The 14549-nt window shown below is 46.0% G+C and overlaps 2 protein-coding genes across 5 annotated transcripts in view; one reads left to right on the top strand and one right to left on the bottom strand.

The window, feature by feature from the left end:
* Positions 1–4664, top strand: part of ATL2 (atlastin GTPase 2) — a 43417-nt gene extending 38753 nt beyond the window's left edge. Inside the window, exons 12-15 of one of the 4 annotated variants that reach the window (XR_007508181.1) lie at positions 96–527; positions 2004–2018; positions 2120–2353; positions 2644–2756. Coding sequence is in view for 3 of the 4 variants with exons in the window: in XM_049817687.1 (XP_049673644.1) it covers positions 96–527; positions 2004–2018; positions 2644–2763 (567 nt within the window). In the remaining variant the exon portion in view is untranslated. Of the gene's footprint in view, positions 1–95; positions 528–2003; positions 2019–2119; positions 2354–2643 lie in introns of all 4 variants that reach the window. The other 3 variants (XM_049817687.1, XM_049817689.1, XM_049817688.1) reach the window with 3 other exon arrangements.
* Positions 4665–6760: 2096 nt separating this feature from the next.
* EIF4A3 (eukaryotic translation initiation factor 4A3) lies at positions 6761–14478 on the bottom strand. Its single transcript, XM_049817691.1, has 12 exons — positions 14217–14478; positions 13966–14038; positions 13054–13120; positions 11994–12056; positions 11390–11522; positions 10284–10364; positions 9713–9854; positions 8717–8855; positions 8093–8208; positions 7423–7530; positions 7210–7337; positions 6761–6968 (listed from the first exon to the last, which is right to left on the bottom strand). Exons 1-12 carry the CDS (start codon positions 14386–14388, stop codon positions 6952–6954), a joined length of 1239 nt encoding a protein of 412 aa, XP_049673648.1. The 5' UTR covers positions 14389–14478; the 3' UTR covers positions 6761–6951.
* Positions 14479–14549: the final 71 nt, after the last annotated feature.

Below are 14549 nucleotides of genomic sequence, written 5' to 3'. Positions count from 1 at the left end.
GCTGGCTTGAGAGGGAGGACAGTGAGGAGCAGGTTTTCTTTCTGTACAGTGGAAGATACTCGGTGTGATGACCTCATCTCTGATTGCTCTAACAGGTTTGTGGGGGAGATAAGCCTTACATTGCCCCGTCGGACCTCGAGCGGAAGCACCAGGATTTCAGAGAGTCAGCTGTCAGGCAGTTCCGCTCAGTGAAGAAGATGGGAGGGGAGGAGTTCTGTCGGCGCTACCAGGAACAGCTTGAAGTGGAAATCGACGAGATCTATGCAAACTTTGTGAAGCACAACGATGGCAAAAACATCTTTTATGCTGCTCGTACCCCTGCCACTCTATTTGCAGTCATGTTTGCCATGTATATAACCTCAGGACTGACTGGGTTCCTTGGTATGAACTCCATAGCTACCCTGTGTAATCTCGTGCTGGGGATGGCTCTTATATCGTTTTGTACTTGGGCATATGTTAAGTACTCTGGGGAATTCAGAGAAGTTGGAACAGCCATTGATCAGATTGCTGAAGCTATATGGGAACAGGTTGGTATCCGTTTTTAATGCAAAAATCTTTCTTGACCAGACATATCAAATGGTTTCTGTTCAGTGCTGCAAGTGAAAAGCTGGTTCTAGACCTAATGGAGAATGCTTGTGCTGCCAAAGGGAAAAATCGGCTCAGAAGTGTGACTGCTCTGTTCAGTAAGAGATGCCACACACAAAGAATGTTAAACAAGCTTAGGGTATTAGCAAAAAAGTGTTACTTAAAGCAGCTTGGAGAGTAAAGAGTGGAGGGACTCTTTAAAAATCCTGTTACTTTTTCAGAGCAAGGAATTCTGCTTTTAAAGGGATGTTTAAAGTGATAAACTTGCCCTGTGGAGGTGGTGGATAAAATCTCAGGTGGTGCAAGAAATGGGGAATGTCAAACACTGCTGCCCTCTCTCACCTCACCTGATGGTGTGACACTGGAGGGCTAATTAGACCTCAGAGAGAACTGGGTGGTGACTTGCAACAACCAGACTGACTTGCAGCAACTGCTACAAGAGGATGCGCAGCAAGTGTCTTCCTTCAGGAAGACTTGTGTTGTCTGTGACAACTTCAGTTGGTGCAACTGCTGTTGCAAGAAATGCTTGACAGACAAATTCCTGAAAGAAAAGACAACACGAGTGTAAGAGTACCAAAGCTGGAGGAGAAAACCTGTACAGAGATTTTGCTGCCTGAATCCAGTTGACACAGCTGTGCCAGTAAAACCAATGTAGAGAATTCCTGACCAACTCTTACAAGTAGTGTTTGGAGCTTTGTGAGTAGCTATGTCCAGTGTCAACAGAAGGGAAACACTTTGGTGCTGTTGTTACTAGAAATAAAGGGCTCACTGAACTTACCTAGGATGACATTAAAATGGGTCCTACAAGGTACAAGCAAATAACTGGAGCTTTCTACGCAGAGGGTCTCTTCTACATCTGAAAAATTACTCTGTTCAAGGCTCATCGTAGGCAGTGGTACACTAGACCTGTCTGAGCAACCAGGTAAGGTTGAGTTCCACTGGAGTGGAAAAAAGTGGATTTCTAATAGTAGGAGGGAATTGAGCATCAAGGTACTAAATTTTGAGTTACACCCCTAACTAGTGATTAAAATTGAGGCTCTTGCTGTACCACCATAGCTTCTTGCTTTGGAGCTTGGGACTGAGGAGCACTGCAAGAAAAGTGGAAGGTGTCAGTTCTATGTGTGGTTCTCACCGAGTGCAGCTGCTGCTGTCAGATACTTAGAGCACATAAGGCTTGATGACTGCTGACTTACCCTGGAAGGGGGAGAACTTAGCTTATGCTAGCAGGAGCTTCCCTTTTGTGGGCTAGAGGAAGGGGGTCTCCAAAACTGCTTGCTGGTGGTGGCATTACAGTTGCACGTCACCAATAATATGCAAAGCATGTCCAGGTCCTGTCTGAGTCACTCTGATTATATACCATGTTCTTGTGACAACTGATTTTTCTGAATCTCTGCCTTTCTTTTCCCTTCTTGCTTCAGAGGAATCCCAGGAAGGTGAGAAGTTACTGGCAATCAGTTTCTTTTTCTAAACTTGATTGACTTTTTCTGCTGCCTTCTAAGAGCCACTTTTCCTAACAGCTCAATTCGTGTTTTAGGTGTTTTCCAAACTCTTTGAAGTCCTTAGACGCCGAACGATTCGCCGTGCTCTTACATCAGTGCCGCGACAGCGACTCTCATCCAACAATAACAAGAAGAAAAACTAGCCAGTATTTTTAACTTTTTTTCTGTATCTGAAGTGTTCACACTTACACATATAGGACAATAAGCTGGACCGTCTGGGCCGGTCTGCATAAATGCTGTAACCATACCAGACTGATGCTGCATATAGGGTATGGAATTGCACATCCATCTTCTAGGAACTGTAAAGTGGTTTGAATTCAGTGAAATACTGCTGTATAGGAGGGATCTCACTTGTGTCCATAGCATGTGACTGATTTAACCTCATTACTGTAGCAGCAAAACTCATTTCTCTTTCAGTTCATGCCAGTTTGTGTCAGACTTCAGCATTCTAAGCTTTTTCATTATTTCAAGTCTCATCTCTTTGTATGTTTTTATATTTTATTTTCCTTGGTTACCTCATTTTTTTTTTTGTTTCTTTTGCACATTTCTCATTCCACAGGTGTTGAAGCCCATGAGTGATAATTTGATGGAGGATCATATGAGGCAGTCTGTAAAAAACTCTATCAAAGCAGGCCTGACCGAGCAGGTGTCTCACCATGCCAGACTAAAGACAGACTGACAGTTCATCTCCTCTTCAACTCTGCCCTCTCATCCTAGACATGCTTGCTGTACCATGAGAACTCAATAATAAAAAATAAATATAAAAATAAACCAAAGTTTACAATCAACTGTAGAAGTAGTTTAGTGTGACTGGCTTCACAGATTGCTGCCATCACCTGGGAAGAATAAGTTTGTCAGTGCTCTGCTTCTAAGACAAACTGGTGCCATGGAGACGGCTGGGGGTGGGAGGGCGGGTGTCTGTTTTACGTATAGTCCTGGTGAACTGTGTATGTGTGCGTTTGGGGGTGGGGGGGGTTGGGATCTTCCCCCCAGTGTTTGAGTTGATGCAGTCTCTGGCTTACAGTGGGAATCTGTCCTCTGCAGGAGGTAATTTCAGGGAAGTACAACAATCAGACCCACATAAGGTGTGCTCTCACCAAATATAGCCAGCTCCACACCATCCCCATGCCACCTGTAAGGAGTGTTTCTGTGACTGGAGTGTATCAAGTCGGTGAAGCCATTAGAGCCACTACATTATAATATGTATCTTGCTTTATTGCCTTTTATACCAGTGTTACACAAATGCATGTATTGGTTCCGCACGCCGCCGATGGCAGAACTGACTTGTAGGGGAGGCAGTGGGTCGGAGCATATGGTGTCTTGCCTTGAACTTGCAGACCTGGTCCTGAGGGAGGTGCATATCAGAACTGAGCTGTCTTTTTCTGCAGTTTAGCCTTCATGTATATAATATTGCCATTAATTCTACTGGGGGAGAAATTCCATCCAAAAATGTTGCCTACAGCTACCAAGCAATGAGTTAGGATTGTCTGTACAGTGTGTTTAGTTTTTATTTTTTAAGAAATCACAGATAGGGCATGTACATGAAATATAAATATATAAATACAATTTTGTATCAAAGTTTTGTAGTTTATGGCAAAACCTGGTTCTGTGGTAGCTAAGTGCAGTCCCTGTAAAGGAATGTTTGTGGCTCATGTAAATGTGTGAATGCATCAATAATTTGAAGTTTTTTGATATATTTGTGATATTTACCTGCCTTGAGCACTGCAATCTCTCACCCCCTTGGGAAAATCAGTGGGAATGTTTGTTGTGAAACTTGTCTTCTGTTGCATTTTAAAGTTATTTCCTGTAATTTATTTTCAGTACATGATTAAAATCAGTTGTGTATATATGAAATGAAATTCGTGCTTATTTTTAGAAGATGTTCGAGTATGTATTCTACTACATAAACTATGTCAAATACTTATCCTGACAATTATATGAACAGATTGTCTATTGTACTTCATAGCTTTCTATTGAAGCTGATGTTCCTCTCATGCTTGTCTCTGAAAGATGACATCTGTCTAGCTCATATCGCCTCCCTGTATATGAAAACTCTGGTATTCTAAAGCACGCTTCTTGACTTGTGGAGTTGCTTGTCAGCTTCTGCCCTCCAACAACTGTATCATTCTGAAATCTTGGTACCAGCTCTGTTTTCACTCTTGACTAAATCAGTATCAACTAAGGCATTTTCAGATGTGTGGAGTGTAAAGGCAGCTAAATAACTGCTGTAGTTTCAGCTGGAAATGACTGTGTGCAATAGCTGGGTTTTTTTGCATTCCTAAATGGTAACAATTTCCATCAACATTTGAGCTTCATCAGTCTCCCCTCTCTTCGAGTGAGGGAAATCACCTGTCTAGGACTAAAGCAATTGCACTGTGACTTTTGTACCATAAAGAACTGCCGGGGAGTGGTGGTTACCTGCCCTCTGGAGAGGAGGGCTCAGCTCCAGGTGAATGATGCTGAAAATGAGGTAGGAATGTTGCATTTTATGATATCTTCTCTCAAACTGTACAGATTAAATACTGTTATTTAAACAATCTAATGCTTTGGTGATGAATCTCTTTGTTAGTCAAAAGACTAGAGTCATTAGGGGTCTTAAGAGGGCCATGCTTGCCTTTGCTTCTTGTGTTCTCTGGGAAGGTACAAGTCCGATCTGAGGCTGTGCCATGCCCTGCTGTCCAGGATGGGGACAGTGAAGCTGGAAGGCTTTATGCAGGCTCTGTCCTTCTAGTGGAGGACTGAAACAGGGTGCTGTGCCAAGAAGGTGCAGAATTAATGGAAAAACCCTCCAACTTTGTGGGAGGGAGGGATCAAAGGTAGGAAAAGGGAGGGGCCAAGGTGACTTTTGGGAGGAGCTAGTGTGGGAAACAAACGATTAGGGGCTTAAAAGGGGCTGGTCATGTGGTGAGTGTTATTGTCTGGGCCGTTTTCTCCATTAACTCCCTTTCTCAGCCCCTTCCTGGGAGCAGGAGGGATTCCATTCTGTGTGTAGGTGTGTCCAAGCACCAGCAACTGGCATGGGACCTTGGGTCACAGGCTGTATGTTCGGAGCGCCAGCAGACTGGAGCGAGTGGAAAGCAAGTGCCAGCATCTGTGAGTGAGTTTCGGTATATGAGTATCAAGCCAGACTTGGCCTGCAAGCTGGGTGTTGAAGCAGCCCTAAGTCTGGGCTGGGTATGTGTGTTTCTGCAGGAGGCAACTGGAGGGACCAGGAGGTCCAGGCTAACTGCTGGAGGGTCTGGGGCTCAGCTGAGACCGGTTTGGTAGGGGTGTGTGTGCGCACACGTGTGCCTCCCTCTGTGGGAAGCAACCAGATGCAGAAAAGGCTCCAAGGGCCAGTTACCAAGGGCACCCACAGTGGATGCGTGTGAGGGTAGGCTGAACCGGCACCTGGAGTGGGCTGGGGGCCATGTCCATGTGCCAGCAACTGGAGCAGACTGGTGGTCCAGAGGCCAGCAACTGGATGAACTGAGCCTCCTTGCCCAGTTACTGGAGGGAGCCACAGCTTGTGGGTGCATGTCTATTTCCTGATAACAGACCTTCATCCTGGTCAGCTGGAGAGGGACAGGACCAGGGCAGTAGTGCCATTTGACCTGTACAGGTGGCATGTGCCCACTGGGGAGGCTGGTTCAGCCTTGCTGCTGGCTGCATGTGGGGGCATGAAGTGGTAGCAGCCTCACCTCTATTGGGCAACCCCTTACAATTAGCATCCTTAGTAAATAAGTTTAGCACTTCTCAACTCTTGCCTATGTACTGTTAAGAACATCGGGATCGTGCACAGAGCAGGTACAAGAGAACAGAAGAACTTCACTAGTGCAATACATGGGGGCATAAAGGAGGTAAGACACTCACTCTACCCAGGGCTATTCCATGACTGACTCGGGAAAGGAGCTCCAGGAGCTGTTCCAGTTCTGTGCAAACTGGTGCCATCCTAAGGCCTTGCTTCCCCATCCTCCTTGAGCAAGCAGAAACCAATTTAACAGAAAAAGCGTATGGTAAAACATGGTATCTTACCCCCCACCAGCAGCATAGCTCTGACCAACTCGTGCCTCAGTAAGGATACAGCAGAGCTCAGCAGGAAAGTTACAGGGAAGGTGCTACAGCTGGAAAAGTACAGCATAGTGCTGTGGGGAGACGGATGAAGGGAGATGACTGGGAAGATATAACAAGCTACAGCATCAGAAAGGGGCAAAGGCAATAACATAAAAGATACTTGCTCTTTCTGTTACTGCAGGAAATGCTGATGAGAATAACTTGATGCCAGCTGGAGAAATACAAAGAAGCACTCACCCTTCCAAGTACCTGCTCAAGTCCCTGGGAGGGGAAATACTCATCAGGAGCAACAAGTGATGCGATTGCTGGCTCCAGAAAGGCATAAACAACAGGAAATTTCTTTTCTGGCTATCTTATAACTCAATTTTCTTAGAGCAGGCTAGGGCCAGGCCACAGATTTCTCCTGTAGATGGCGATCCTTAGAGTCAAGTTAAGGGAACTAAAAAGTACATCAGGTAGCATTGCACAGTGATAATGGAAGGGTAGAGAACAGGAAGACCTGTGTTTTATGAACCTAGATATGCTGAGTGTCCAATGTTTTTTTTGGTTGTGCCAGCCAAGTATGGCAGTATCTCAAAACTTCCTGCCTGTTACTATATTGGGTTAAAGTAATTAAGCACAGGTTATGGTAAAACTTCCTTTTTTTTTTATTGAAAAACATGGGTGGGAGAAAAGACATTATTTACACAAGTTCCGAAGTGCAGCTCAACTCGAGAACATATGACCAGCAATATGATAAAAGGATGTGGGTCCAAAACAGAATTATGGAGGCTACCAAACAGTACGAGTACAACTCTCTGGTAAACACAGACCTTCAGATAAGATCAGCAACTGAAAAGAGAGAAAAATGAGAGAAGGTAAGTATGCACTGAGTGTGCTAAGAGCCACAGCGCCGTGGTACAGCGCACCTACTGCTGCTCCTAGGTTCTTCCCCAGGGGAAGAAAAGATAGGTCGGCCTTGGGAATGAGGCACGTGGCAAAACAAAACATCTGGCATTTCTCTTTCAGGTGCAGCACACCAGTTCCCAACTGGAGGATGGCAGCAGCCTCGCTGGGGCTGGCCTGCACTCACCATTCATGGGCATCTCATCTATCTGGGTGGAATAGTACTGCTCGATGTCTCGCAGGATGCGGATGTCATCATTCTTCACAAAGTTGATTGCTACACCTTTTCGGCCGTATCTGCCTGACCGGCCAATTCTGTGGAGGCAGAAGAAAGGAGAGAATGGAGCCATCTTGGGGAAGGGTAATCCACCCACACCCCCTACACAAAGGCCGATCTTACCTGTGTATGTAGAGTTCTCTGTTGTTGGGTAAGTCGTAGTTAATGATCAGGGACACCTGAGGCACATCCAGACCTCTAGCCCAAACATCTGTTGAAATAAGGACTCGGCTGCAAAGAGAAGGGGACGGTTACGGCTATTCCACCCAGCTGAGGTGGGTGTGAGAGCTGAGAAGTTGTAGTCCCCAGCACAGGGCATCCCCTGCTATTCTGTGCTCCTCCCTGCCCACAGCACACTGGCAGCATCCACACTTTTGCTGCAAGGAAAGCTGTCCCATGCAGCATCACTAAACTTCTATGAAGACAGGTAGTACTAAGACAGCTTTCATCTTTCAGAAAAAATATGACGCTTCTAAGAGTTTAAAATACAGAGGACAGAGCCCAAGTATTTTTCTTGACTTTGAATGCATCAGCTCCCAACCCCTTCAGCAAAATAAAACAGTCTAATACTATGCCTAGAAGTCTGAGCATCCCTCCTTGCAAAGTGGCAATCTGCCAACCCTGCGGCACTGCAGGGGGATAGATGCGAATCGGAGCTCTTCCTAGTTTAAGCCTAACAAGGCCTTCAGAGAGGAGAGGTATGGGGGTTTCTGAGACCTGTTCCCTTCAGCCACTAGAAGAAATCCTGCCCTGAGGTAGCAATGCTGTAAGCCACACCATTTAAGGCACTTACCTTGCGCCAGATCTGAACTCTTTCATGATGGACTCTCTCTCCTTTTGCGGCATGTCCCCATGCATGGATGAAACTGTGAAGTTGGCTTCTCTCATCTTCTCTGTGAGCCAGTCTACCTGTGCATACAGCCAAGCAGTCTGGGTTAGTTCTTTGCTCAGGACAGCCAAATGCACTAGTTGCGCTTAGAGAATGTTTGCAGAGGCACATGCTGGTAAGGACTGAGAGACACTTTAACAAGCATTCTGGAGCTAAAGGAAGTAAATAATCCTTACAAGACATCAGCTGTAGGACACAGGGCTCCACAAGCCCTGAAAGGAAAGGCGTTAAGGGCATTCACTCAGAACATGTGGTTTTGTTTCAGGGATTATAAGCAATTAGAGTAAGAAGCACATTCTTACCTAATCAGCTCTACTTCTCTAAAAAGGCAATTCCTGCCAAGTCTATCGGGTCTGCCTATAACCAGTTGTTTAAGCCAGGCACATCCCAAAGACAAATGTTTAACCTCTGTTCTTACTAAACTATTCCCAAATGGGGAAACAGCCAGACCTTTTAACTGGATTTGTCCTAGCATTCTCCTCCGAGCCACTCTCAGAAAGTACCATGCCCATGTGATGGCTGCTGTACCTTTCTCTTGGTGTTACAGAAGATGACAGCCTGGGTGATTGTGAGCGTGTCATAGAGATCGCACAAGGTGTCAAACTTCCATTCTTCCCTCTCCACAGCCACGAAAAACTGCTTGATTCCTTCAAGGGTCAGCTCATCACTGTAGGGAAGAACAACAGCGATACCACACTACAAACAGGTGAACGTATACAATGCAGTTAGAAGGGCTGGGTGTGCTTCAGCGGAGATCACACCGCTGCCTTGTGTGCTGCTGGGTCTATGTGCAAGTCCAAGTTGTTCTAGAAAGTCCCTGGAGAAGTTTGCTCTAGGAAGGGCCTCGAACATGACCCATGCAACAGAGACTAGAACTGGGGCACCCCCTCTGCACTAGGTAGCCAGCTTCAAAGGGAAACATTTCTATTCTCATCGTTTTTACATTCAAGCTTCTTGACAAGAAAGACTCAAGAAAGGAAAATGGGGCAGTGTAAGAAATCAGGCAAGAGGGAGGCTCCTGCTGTCAGGCTGCCTACACTTACTCCTCCTGACTCCTGCTGAGTTCCAGTGCGTGAGGACCTGTGACATCACTCGACATAAACTGCACCTCCAAGGGCATTCAGCGTCAGTCAGCTAAAGGCTTTTCTGGCTTGCTATGTAACAGCAAATTAATGGAGGAGATGTACAACAATCCTCTGGAGGAGCACAAGAATTGGGTAGGTGTGGAAGATGGATTTCCAAAAGAGACTGCTATATGTGGGGAGGATGAGGGAGCGGGGCGGAGGCGCAGTCAGGCTGAGCAGCAGTGAACAGAAACAGAACTGTCTAAGGAAAAAGTCAGAGAGACGAGTTGGCCTCTGCTAGAAAATGGGACACGAGGATGTCTGCAAACACCTAGACAAACTGCAAGGGTGAGAAGGAACGTGAGAAAGATTCTGCGTGTTTAAATTGGTTAATACTGTGAACTGCCCAGGGCTAGACCAACTCAAAGAGCTCCTGTTCTTTTCAAGGAAACCCACTCACCGTTTCACCAAGATGCGAATGGGGTCTGTCATGAATTTGTTGGTCATCTCCAGGATTTCATGAGGCAAAGTGGCACTGATCAGAACCACCTGTGTAGCTGGAGGCAAGTATCTGTACACATCATAAATCTGCTCCTTAAAACCTGAAAAGCAAATCAAGTAGCACAGAACAGTTAGCACATTTTTCTCCCAAATATCCTGCTCTTTCACAGTTTGATCTGAAATCCAGTATTTGGCCTATGCTATGACATGAACATTAATGAGTGAATCTAACTCAGTGTCACACATAGCTCATCTCTTCCTCATTTTCCCAAACCCACTGCAGTGTGGCCATGGTACACAGTAAAGTATAAAACGCAGTGCTCAAGAATTTATAACTACTGAAAAGGATGCTACAACTAAATCAGACAAGGTACATTAAGCAGTTTAACCTGTTACAGCCTATAACATGACTATAATCATTTAACTTTGGCAAAAAACAATTGTTTTTAGCAGCAGGACTGCCAGCTTGGACACCCTGGAATCTCAAAGAAGTGAGGAAAAAGGAAATAAAAGGGAGACAAATGTTTTACCTTTATTGAGCATTTCATCTGCTTCATCCAAAACCAGCATTTTGATGGCACGAGTCCTTAAACTTCGACGACGAATCATATCTGTAAGATTTCACTTTGTAAGATGAAAAGGCTCTGAAAGCAAGTGAGCCTACACTGCTCCCAGCCGCTGTCAGGGCATTTTGGTGGAGGAGGGACAGGCAATTCCCCTGTTGCCAACAGAGACTGGTGTTTGGTGATGGAAGGCACATCCAAGGGCCACAGCGCTCTGCAACCTAGGGGGACATCTCTGCAGCCTGGCTAAGGGAGCATTGACTGCAGGGAAGCTCTGAGAGTCTGAGCTGTGGGGTGCTATTTGCTAACTGCACAGGACAGGTGACCCAGTCTCCCATAGTAACTGCAGCTGGATGTGAGAAACGCAAAATGCTACATCAACAGACCGGGCAAATCCACATCCTGTTTGAAAGAGCACTTGGCTTTGTGTAATCCTTTAATACTGTGATAGAAAAGTATTTGCTACTAGTGTGCTGGTCAAAGCCAGCCCAGCTTGACAGCAGCTCACTTTTTTTTTTTTTTTTTTTTGCTTGTGGGGAGTAGCTCTATGTTCTCCCACTGACAGGTGCTTGCGTAAAAGTGCTGCCTGTTTCTCAGAGATCCAGAAGATGTGAGCTTGAAGACTAACACTATCACTGTGGTAACTACCATGAGTAGTAAATATAAAAATCTTCATGCCATGAAACTAGAAAGTACCAGCTGCAAGCGCACCTGATTTAACAAAGACAGAGCGAGGGCCAGTACACAGAAAACACGTTGTAACATTTTCTCCTTAAAAAAATACTCTTTGTTCCCATGCCACTGTATAAAAAAACACTTCCAACTATGAAAAGCAAAATATAAACAGAGAAAATCCAAATACAATCTCCACTGATTTCTCTCTAGTCTTTTCCAAATATTACTACAGTAAGTTGTTACCTTGTTATACTTTACATTAATGTTACATTAATGATGTCACGATAAACATAATTTTCATGCTATTTCAAATCTAAGTGCACAAAAGTTGCAGGAGCTTCCCATGGCTCAACTCAGGTCCGAAGCTGGAGGTGATGTAGCCCCCCACATCTCCTTACCAAACACACGGCCTGGAGTGCCAGCAACAACATGCTGCCCGTAATCCAGTTTTCGGATATCTTCGCCCACGTTGGTCCCTCCGATGCAGGCATGACACTGGACATTCATGTAGTCTCCCAGAGCAAGAAGACCCTGTGTTGGTACAAAGGAATGGCTTAATTAACTGAGCTCTCATGAAGTTTGTATTTGTGAAGAGATGCAGGTCTGCAGAGCCATATGGTGGGGTTTTTTTTTTTTGTTTTTTTAGAGATGTAAGCACAAGCAGTTAGAGGGATTTTTTAATGTCTGTTACCAAAACCTCCTTGACAGCAGGCTTTCAAACACTGGAAACTCAGTTCCCCAGGGATCACAACCGCTTTAAAAATGCTGTCCTTAAAAATTCACTTAGGACTGTGTAAAACCTTAGACTGCTAACCAATCTGGTCATGTAAGCAAGAACAGATACAGTGCAGATAAGCAAAACAGCCCTTTATCAGAATTTCTTATTCCTTTCACAAACAGAAAAAAAAGCAGAAGCTGTGCTTTAAGCTCTGCTGAGGAACACCTGAGAATCAGCCCCAGGCCTTGTGAGTGCTTTACAGACAGTGGTTTAAATGCTCCTACCTTCTGAATCTGTACAGCCAGCTCCCGAGTTGGTGCCAAGATCAATGCCTGGGTCTCGCGAACCTGATTAAAACAGGTGATCACATGGCAGTTAATCACAGGGCAGATATCCAAGCAACAGTACTCTGAAATGTCACAGTGGAAGGATTATTCATAGAATTTTGTGCTAAAACCTAGTGTTTGCAAGGGTCAGTACACCTAGAAAGCTGCTCTCACACAGAACATTTACACAGTAACAGCCTCTTAATTGTTACTTTTGACAAGACAACACACAAGCAGTTCTTCGATAGCTCATTTTTAATTCCAACCCAATTTCTGGAAACAATTATAAAAGTGTGTACTTTCCTTGCAAATGAAGAGAAGCAAATTTAAGGCACTTCAATTTTGTGTGTTCAGTTCAGATAAAAACCTTGTGTTGCACAAGGATTCCAAGATAATGTTTTAAAGTGTCATGTCTGAAAAATATTAGGAGCAGTTTCGCAGACATGAAGCAAAAAGCTGAGCTTTTCATTTAGAACATGCAACATTTATTTTTATGTCACCAAGCAGTGACAGGTGAATAACAATCTAAGCTTTAAGAGGGTACTGGCCCACAGAAAAATCATCATTTTATTCAACAGCATCTACAGATTCAAGTTATCCTTAAAAAAACAATTGGACGGACACAATACCCCTGACTAGAACAAAAGCAAACATTTGTCCGTCAAAAATCTAGGTTTGATTCTGTGCAATGTATGCCAGCTGTTCAGACAGGTTGCTCGTGCCATTAGGGCTGCTTGAGGACAATTCTGCCTGCCAAGAGATTAGTTTAGCCCTCTAATATGTGAAAAAGGGCAGCTGTTAAAGCCCACTTTATAATTACAAGACTTTATCTGAACTTATTTTGCCAGGGTAGGTTTAACAGTTAAATTGTTAGAGAGTAGAGTCTGGTGAAATCTTCAGTCAGAAATCTGTCTGACGGTCACTGCCCATAATTAAAAGATTTCAATGTAAAACTTCGCTTATTCAAGACTCTACCAATTTAGTTAAAAATCATTTTTAGCATGTGCTATGAAATTACCTGTATATCCAGGCACTGCAGAACAGAGATGGAGAATGTTGCTGTCTTCCCTGTTCCTGACTGTGACCTGAGGAACAGATGTTTGGTGAACACTCTGGATGTCTGGACAAACAATACAGGCAATTTCAAGATATTCCATCTCTCTGCTCTTTGTCACTCCTTCATTGCAAAGGAGTCAATATTGCCAACAGCGTATCTGACAAAGTTTTGTCACAATCACAGTGTGATCTGCAGACAGGCAGCTTTGAGGACTGCAATATCAGGGATAGAGCACTCCTTTGCAGGGTCTCCAGCTCTAGTGTGTTTACTCCTTATCAGACCAGCATTTTAATTTCCTGCAATTTGTCACAGATAATTTTTTTTTTCTTTTAAAGTAAATGGTAGATAAGCCAAAACAATTTGGAAGGCTAGCAATTCCCACTAGCGACCTAGAAAGGATTTTTTTTCCAGTGGGGTGCACATCCTTCTTTGTCTTTAGAGTCGTAACAAATTTTTGTCTGCTTACTTTTTCCCTTGATTGAGATTGCAATTGTGTCTGGCTTTGCTGGAAAACATTCCCAAGAGCCTCAGAGCCCTGTTCACTGAGAACACACAATATCTTGGCTGAATCTTTATTACAGTGACATACCTAAGCCTAATAAAAGTTGATATTAACAACTGCTAGGATCACCGTCTGTGTGCAAGTTAGCCCATTTCACCCTGTGATGAGACTTCCCTGACCCTGCCACGCAGCGGCCCACGACCACGGGGGACGGAGCTCCCTTCCAGCTTCAAGGCGGCGACCGTGGCCGACATCCCCGCCTCCTCCAGGGCCCGCAACGCCCTCAGGACACAGCCCCCCCCCCCCCCCCGCCACCCGCCCCCACCGCGGGCAGGCCGGGCCCTCGCCCCCGGCCCGGCAGCCCCACTTACTGGGCGATCACGTCTCTCCCCTTGATGATCTGCTTGATGGCTCGCTGCTGGATGGCCGAGGGCTTCTCGAAACCTGCGGAGGCGGCCGGTACCGTTACCGTTGTTCCCGTCAGGAGCGGCGGGGCAGCCCCGGAACCGCGCAGGCGCGCCGCCCCACATCCGGCCACCGCCACCGAGGACGACTCGTCCCGGTCCCGGTCCCCGTCCCTTCTCCCCTCCCCTCTCCCCCTCGCCGCCGCCCCGCCGCCCACCGTAGGCGTAGATGCCGCGCAGCAGGTCCTCCCGCAGGCCCATGGTGTCGAAGGTGGGCGTCACGTCCACCTCCTCGCTCGTCTCGAACTCCACCTTCGTCATGTCCTCCTCCTTCATCAGCCGCTTCCGCGCCGAGCCGGCCGTCCCGCCTGATCCCGCCGACCCCGACATGACTGAGACCTTCCCACTCCGGCCGCCGATGGCTCCGCCGCGCACCCAGAGACCGCCGCGCCGCCTGTGCGCATGCGCAGGGGGCGTGGGCGGGAAGGCGGAGGCGGCGTGCGCATGCGCGGGGATGCGGGCTGCCGGGAGGAAGCAGGGTGCGCCTGCGC

Source organism: Accipiter gentilis, chromosome 15, assembly GCF_929443795.1.
Source record: "Accipiter gentilis chromosome 15, bAccGen1.1, whole genome shotgun sequence".
NCBI lineage: Eukaryota > Metazoa > Chordata > Aves > Accipitriformes > Accipitridae > Astur > Astur gentilis.
This window is presented reverse-complemented; position numbering and strand designations above follow the sequence as displayed.

Excerpts from the sequence above, each read along its gene's own strand:
- EIF4A3 (XM_049817691.1), bottom strand. The coding sequence starts at position 14,388 with ATGTCGGGGTCGGCGGGATCAGGCGGGACGGCCGGCTCGGCGCGGAAG. Across the intron at positions 13,121-13,965 it reads GGGAGAGACGTGATCGCCCA|GTCACAGTCAGGAACAGGGA; the intron begins GTAAGTGGGGCT and ends TCTGTTCCTCAG. Across the intron at positions 9,855-10,283 it reads AGATGAAATGCTCAATAAAG|GTTTTAAGGAGCAGATTTAT; the intron begins GTAAAACATTTG and ends TTTGCTTTTCAG.